The following is a 7,676-nucleotide window of genomic DNA, read 5'->3' as shown; positions in this document are numbered from 1 at the left end:
CAACTACAGCTTCCAGAATGACCAAAGGTATCACTGTTGTAACATAGCACCTCTCTTAATACAGTTTTAAAAACTGGAAATTACAGTAGGTAAGATTTAATTTAGATCATTTTAGCTAGGCGGACTTACGCTGGGAACTGTCACGTTCCCTATAAAACACCGCAATGCCTTTATTTTGAAACTTCTCAGCGGAAACGCTTGCGAGCTCCGCTAGCTTGTTAGCTAGCCTGCGCACCGAGTCTCCTTGCTGCCGCCGACAAAACGGTTTCGTGCGGGGCTTTCTCCTCCATCACTTCCTCCTTTTGAGCAATGTGTTGTCAGGCAGGGAGGTGTGAGGAGCCAGGCTCTTCACTCCTTCACGCTACTCAGGAGCCATGGCGGAGCGGACACTGAGGAGGGAACCAGCGGCCGGAGCACAGCGTCTCCTCAGCAGCGGCTTACACGAGAGGAGGACGGGTCCACGTTACCTGCAGCACGGTCACAACTACTAGCGGAATACAATGGTGACGCCTCCTAAAGTTTTACACACATCTTTAGCTCCTGTCACAGACGGCCGGTTCAACTTTTCAATACCTGGCATTGTCCTTAATGTCGACGGGATCGTAGCGACGTAGAGTTTGTTCTGCTTTTCTTTTCTTCCAGCTCGTCTGTCCTGTAAAGCCATCTGCCCTCCGGCGTAAATCTGGCGCACTGTCCCGCAGTGGCTCACAGAGCGCCTCTTTAGTATTTCAGAGCCGAGTCAGCGGAGGTTAACATGGGGGCAAAGCAGAGCAGCCCCACTGCTAATCCAGCTGCTAACGGACGGACCAGAGCCTACTCCGGCTCGGACCTGCCCTCCAGCACGTCCAGCAGCAACGGCAGCAGCGTTAGCAGGACTGCCGCTGGGGGAGCGAGGTACCACGCGTACGGTGCGTCCGGAGCCGCCGGAGCCGCGTCCAGCACCAGCCAGCACCACGGAGCCAGGGCGAGGTCTGTGGGGGGCTCCGGAGGCTCCGGGACCAGACCTCAGTCCGGCATCAACATTCCGAACAGCAGCGGAGCCTACAGCTCCCAGGAGTCCGGCGGCAGCAGCCCGGAGGAGGCGGCGGACAGGCAGCGCTCGGGCGGAGGACACGATGGTCCCCGGCTGTTGATAGGATCACTACCAGCACACCTCTCGCCTCATCTGTTCGGAGGTAGGAGCAGAACTGTAGTGACACTGACACCTGATTGTTTACAGCAGGCGGGTGGGTCAGGGTGGGGGTCAGGGTGGGTGCCTGTGTTCTGTTAGTGTGCACAGGTCCAATCAAATAGTGTTCATCTCGCAAGAGATCTGCACATAAACACTTCATCCAGGCATTATATATAGTTAATACATTATATAAGCAGAGCGAGCAAGAAGAAACTCTGGAGTGTTACTCAGATTGATGTAATCAGGAGATGGTGTCATGTGACAGCAGAAAAAAAAAATCCCAAAACACTTGTTTGGTCTTTCAAAATCTGAAAAGAGAAGTGGAGAAATAAAAACAGCAGCAAAGCATGGCTGTAGGTTGGACCTCACCCCACCTTTAGAACATTTTGATTATACACCAAAACTAAGCCGTATAACAGTTTTTAACTTATTTTGTATTCAGAGCTTCAACAGTTTGTGGATTAGCTGTCAACTCTTAAATTAATGGCCAGTTATTTTAATGATTGATTGTTTGGAGTGATTTTTACAAAAAAGAAAAAATGGCCAAATTCTCTGATTTCAACACGTTTGAAGATGTCCACTTGGGCTTTGGGAAACACTGATCCACATTTTCACCATTTTTTGGACCAAACAACCAATGGATTTAAATGATAATGAAAACAATCATCAGTTGTAGCTCTAGTTGTATTTATTATACATTTTCTGGCAGCTTTATTTCCCAAAGTCTGTTTTCAAAGCTGTATCTGCATTGGCCAGGAAGTAAGTTCTGGAGTGGAAATACAGTAGTCTAACTTTATGTATTATCCTAAAATATTCCACTTTAGATATAGTGAGTCTAAAAACAGTGGGTGTGTTGGTTTTATAAAGTTCTAATCCCCCAGGTTCTCAACATTAATACTGAGCTTAGTGTTCTCAAAGAGGGCTACTGCTCTCAAGCCAAGTTGTAGGGAGAGATAATGCTGAAACTGTTAGTTGATTCATTGATTAGGCAATTGGCAGAAATAGTTTGACAACAATTTGGTAGTCTATTGATTTTGTCAATCATCATTTTTTTTTGTCCTTTTATGGTGAGGGCCAGGTTGCTGCTTTTGTCTTTTTGTCACTGTTTACATTATGATGTCCTATTTATTCTCCTGTACGGCACTTTGGTCAACTTTGGTTGTTTTTAAAGTGCTTAACAAATAAAGTTGGATTGGATTTTACGCTATATATTAAATACTTGGGACTGTTGGTTGGACAAAACAAGCAACCTGAAGAGATTACTGTGGACTCTGAGAACTTGTGTTGGAAAAAAACAAAACGTCTCCATGCACAAAGTTGGGCTGCGTATTGGCAAGAATCTGGCAACACAATACAAATTATGATCCAGGGGTTAGGATTAGATATATTGCCATACTGTAAGCAAGGAAATATATTGCAATTTAAAAAAAAAAAAAAAAAAGGATAAACCGTCAGTGTAACTAAAACACATAAATCAAGGGTTTTTGGGAATCGATACAGTATTACGAAACAGAATATTATAATAATGATATCACTACTAAGTGTATTGATATTTTCTTACAGTATGTATTGGAGATTTATGTATCACGTTACAGAGGTTGCAATTCAATATATTGCGATGTACTGAGATACTATAAGCAAAGAAATATATTGTGATAAAATATATATTTCGGAAAACCGTCAGTATGAAGAACACGGCAAACACAAAAATCGAGATATATCATGAAACAAAATATTGCGATACTCGATAAGTGTATTGATGTTTTCCTTCACCCCTAGCACTAAATACAATTCAGCCATGGGTTTTAAAAGGTTTGAGTTATTTAAAGTAGGAATATGCAATAAAAAAAATAAGTTAACAAGCCTATAAATCTGACAAACCATTGTATGCCCCCTCTTCAACTTGATCCTCTGAAAGCACTGAGGTTCAAGAACCAGACCCACAAGGAAGCAGAGCTGTGTTGATATAACGCACACAGACACTGATGGAGAAGCTGGCCAGCGAGTGAGTGGCCCCTGCTGGTTTTAATGGCATTCATGTGTGAGGACGATGACTCATGTGCGAGCTGAGCCAAACATTGTTAAGATAAACAGCGTGAGCCTCCTTGTGAATGTCTCTTTGATTTCATTGATCAACCGTGACAGCTGCAGGGACTGAAGTCATCTGATCGCCGAACTTAGTTCTGGTCTTAAAAGTGATCAAGTGACCCAATCAGCTGCTCTGGTGTCGTTACCAACGCTGCAACAGCATCCTCATTATCATTACCCAATCAGATGGCAAGGTTGTTGTTAGGTGTTAGGTTCCAATCAATACTGCCAGTGACGAGGTGCAACAGTATGTTCGGCATTTTGCCTGAGACCTGAGGTTCAGTTTTGAAGTGCTGCCTGTTTGGTTGTTCTGTTTCTCCATAGTTTTTCGTTGTGGACAACGTTTGCTCCCAGAGGAATACAAATACTCTCTCAGTTCTGAGAGGCATTTGAGGAAGACAATAGGCTTGTTTGAGATGATTTTTTGCCTCACTTGGAAATTGGAAGAGAGCAGGTGGTTGCAGCCGGGAGAAGTAACAAAAAGCTGCAGTCACATTGGACAGTTTCCAGCTGAATAAAGAATGTACAGGACGTGGTTTTAACATTTATCACATCCCGAGTGAATAAAATGTTATTTATGATTCCAATCTCTTCAGCTTTTACTCCACCACTAATAATTATTGTTAAGTGACGTTCTGTGTAATGAAGTAATAAAAAGCCTCATATTTAAAATAATTCTGACAGCATTTATTGTTCAGCCTTCATATTAAAAAAAATGATTTTAAATACAAATTTCATATAAACTCCTTCACATCCTGTAATAGAGAAATTCAACAGTCAGTAGTTATATGGCATAAACACAGAGAGGAAAAACAGGAATACAAGGCACATATTTCCATTATTATTATAGTGTCAGCCATATTAAAACAGTCAGACCTTAACACAGAGTGTCTGCACGGTCTTAGAAAGTCTACACAGAGCTTAAAATGTCTTAAATATGATTTTGACAACTTGAAAATGGATTGGATTAATGAAGTCAATTACAAAACAAAACTGAAATGGGACCAATGCCAAATTTCCTTCATAATCTTTGTACCTTTTTGCCAGTATGGATGTGAAATAGGTCTTAAATTGCATTCATGCATTGCATGGTCTTTAAAAAGTCCTATATTTAAACCTGTAGAGACCCTGCTAACATCAGTGTTCTCATGTCCTACCTGATACCTAATGTGTTTTGTTTCATAACACAAGAATGAAAGAGCATTAAGGTTCTGTTATTGTATCTGAAATATGTGGAAATTAATTTATTCAACTTCTGTGGCCTCACATAAGATAGCTAACAGGTATTCACTGTGCGGTGCCAACTTTTCTACCCTCTCACTTTCTGAGCTGTAGTTGGAAGACCACCTGACAAGATTTTGGACTTTTTTAAGATTTTGGATACTGGAAATGTCCACAATTAAGGAAAGCTGTGCAATATGTCCAAAATATCATATCCCAATATTATTTCATATCCAGATAATGATACGTATCACGATATAGCACATTTTCTGTAAATTCAGTGAATAAAGTTTAATTCAGTTCAATTCAATTCAATTTTATTTGTATAGCGCCAATTCATAACAGAAGTTATCTCAGGACACTTTTCAAATAGAGCAGGTCTAGACTGAACTCCTTATAACATTATTTACAGAGACCCAACTGTACCACCATGAGCAAGCACTTGGCAATGGGGACAAGGAAAAACTGGGCTCTAGGTGGGTGGGTGGTCGTCTGCCTCAACCAATAGTGGAGAGGGAGAGAGAGAGAGAGAGAGACACGAAATGACGTTTTCTTTTGTCACATGATGCATATCGTTCTATAGCCCCAACCTGCAGTTAAGCTATCGTGACATTGCTCCGTGTCCATCCTGGTAGTATCTAAATGAGAGACCTGTCTATATCGACTCAGTCCCTAGTGATCTTTCCATGTGAGATGTTCAGCAGCAAGTTATTCATGTGTGAGTGTTGATGCAAGATAAAGTCATTGTATTTCCTAAGACAAACACACATGAATGCACGGTACATACATATGTGGCAGATTGTGTACATAGGTTCTCAATGTGAGTGTGAGTCAGCAGATAACCTAATAATTAACTCAACTTGTCAGGTTTCCTTCATCTATAATGGTGCCTGGATGAATCAATAGTACACACACACACACACACGTATCTGTGTCTGCAGGCTGTGTTAGCAGGTGGTGTGTGTTCTCTCTGTTAATGGTGTTAATGATCTTAATTTAAAGAGTCCTCCAAATTTACACAGCAACAGTGTGATGAAATTAAAGCAGAGCAGCTGGGTCACATTCAACCCAACAACTCACTGAACGGTCAGTCGGTTCACTGAAGTGTGCTGAACGCTGACAGGGCATGAATCCCTGGGAAAACCTACCGATTAAGGTTAACCTGCACCAAATCGATTCCACACAACAACCTGATGAATGGCACAACCAGGCGTGTGTGTGTGTGTGTGGGTGTGTGTGGGTGTGGGTGGGTGTGTGTGGGTGTGTGTGTGTGGGTGGGTGTGTGTCGGTTTGTGTCTAACTAGTGGTATCTAGCCATAAAGGTTTTTTGTTGTGCAGGTTTTGAGCTATCTGTCTGAAATGTCTCCCAGGTACAATGTAGGTGAATAGAATTGAATTTGTGTTGCTCACAGCACTGAAGAATGACATTCAAAACAACAGCAACAAAAAACAGCAACATTCTGTGAATTAACAGAAACAGTGAAATGAACAGTTAATATTTAGCTATTAAGCTATTTTTGACGGTGAAAATAAAATACTGCATGCAGACTCATCAGGCATCAGGGCAGAAGTTAAACAGTCAGAAGACATTTTAAGTGGAGACATTCCGTTTTGTTTCCCGTTTAAGCATAAAATAGTAAACAACGTATGTATAACAGCGACACAGACGCGCTGTTATAAAGCTGTGCCCAGTGGAATTTCGGGGTTACACATATGAAATGTGATTGGAGAATATGAAGGCTGTATTTATTTTATTTGTTTAACCTGTCAAAATCCACCTTCCCACCAGCGCTGATGTTAGATTTAGTGTTAGGGGTATGTAGGTGTGGTTGGGTTAGGGTTAGGATTAGGGTGGGTCTTAAGAGTTTAAGATGGGGTTAGAAACTGGTCAAATTTCATTCATTTTTTGGTGATATTGTATTGATTCTCAAAAACCCTGTGTCGATTTGTTTTTAAACCCCCAACCGGTAGACGTAACATAAAATTAAGCATAGCGTTAGTTCAGGCAGGCCACGAAGTCAGGCTCAGCTCTCAATTCTAGCTATATCAGCTGATCACAGCTAATCATAAACACAAATCAGCTGATGGATCAGCTGATTCCTCCTAAGCTTCCTATTGGAAACCATATACAGTCAGCTGACAGCTCAGCTGATTCCGTCAAGCATCCAATTGGCAAATATCATTCATGGCGCCTTATTTAAGCTGCTTTAGTCTGCCTATCTCTGCTGCTTCCTCTACAAGCCTTTCTGCAACCCAGCTCCTCCTTTTTATGTTGTATCTAATTAATCAATGTCATTTTCTGATTGCCATTGAGGCTTGCTCTGTTCTGTACCTTGGGGGGGGGCTCTGCTGCCTCTCTCCTTATCTTAAACTTTTCCACGTATGCACATGGAAGGACAACGAGGTCCCAGAACAGAGCCATACGGATAAATGTAATATTCTGCTTTGTAATAAAAGTTATTTAGACAAAAGAGGTCCTGACTGAACTAAGGGTTATGATTTGGATGTTGCTGTTATAAACACAAATTCAGTTCAGTATCGCAGCGTATTGAATCCTAACCCATGTATCGTGACTATCGTGTAAACTCCCAAATTCTCTGCGAATAACACCGAGGACATGACTTCAAGGCAGTAGTAGGGCAGAATGATTGTCAGTTTTTCATTGAAAGTTGAAACATTTGCCCTGGGACAATTCACACACTCTCACATCTTTGCATTGATTCTATGTGTCCATAAGAGCCCATAGCCAAAGCCTAGAGAAAAAGATCACAGTATGTTATCCTCCTCAAACGTTTGTGTCTTTCAACTGATTTTGTCTCACCTGCAACTTTTAGTTTAGTTTAGTTTAGTTAAGTTAGTTATTGCTCTCAACACCCTTATTTCCAGATGTAGCAGGCAGCTGTTTTCAGTGATAAAGGTCTGATACGCTTGATTTGATATTGTTTGTTGTTGAGCTTCAAAACATCAACAGTGATCTGGGTGGAAATCAGGATTAGTGGGCACTACGGGGTACTTTAATAAATTCTGTGAGTGCTTTTTTAAAAATAGTCATGAAATATTGCACAAGTTGACAATAAATGTTGTACAGGAATACAGCTGCATTGCAATTCATCATTGCAGAGAAAAAGATCATTGAAACATTGAAACATTCAGTCTGCCCACAGGCCAACATCCTCTTGTGTTACACACCCCCATC

General features: G+C 41.5%; 1 protein-coding gene across 2 annotated transcripts in view; it reads left to right on the top strand.

Annotated features, from left to right (window-relative positions):
* Positions 1-214: 214 nt before the first annotated feature.
* Positions 215-7,676, top strand: part of znrf2b (zinc and ring finger 2b) — a 37,067-nt gene continuing 29,605 nt past the window's right edge. The window contains exons 1-2 of one of the 2 annotated variants that reach the window (XM_051407368.1): positions 215-503; positions 643-1,175. In XM_051407368.1, coding sequence (XP_051263328.1) covers positions 755-1,175 — 421 coding nt within the window. In that variant the 5' untranslated portion in view covers positions 215-503; positions 643-754. Of the gene's footprint in view, positions 1,176-7,676 lie in introns of both variants that reach the window. The other variant, XM_051407367.1, reaches the window with a different exon arrangement.

This window comes from Dicentrarchus labrax, unplaced genomic scaffold, assembly GCF_905237075.1.
Source record: "Dicentrarchus labrax unplaced genomic scaffold, dlabrax2021, whole genome shotgun sequence".
Lineage (NCBI taxonomy): Eukaryota > Metazoa > Chordata > Actinopteri > Moronidae > Dicentrarchus > Dicentrarchus labrax.
This window is presented reverse-complemented; position numbering and strand designations above follow the sequence as displayed.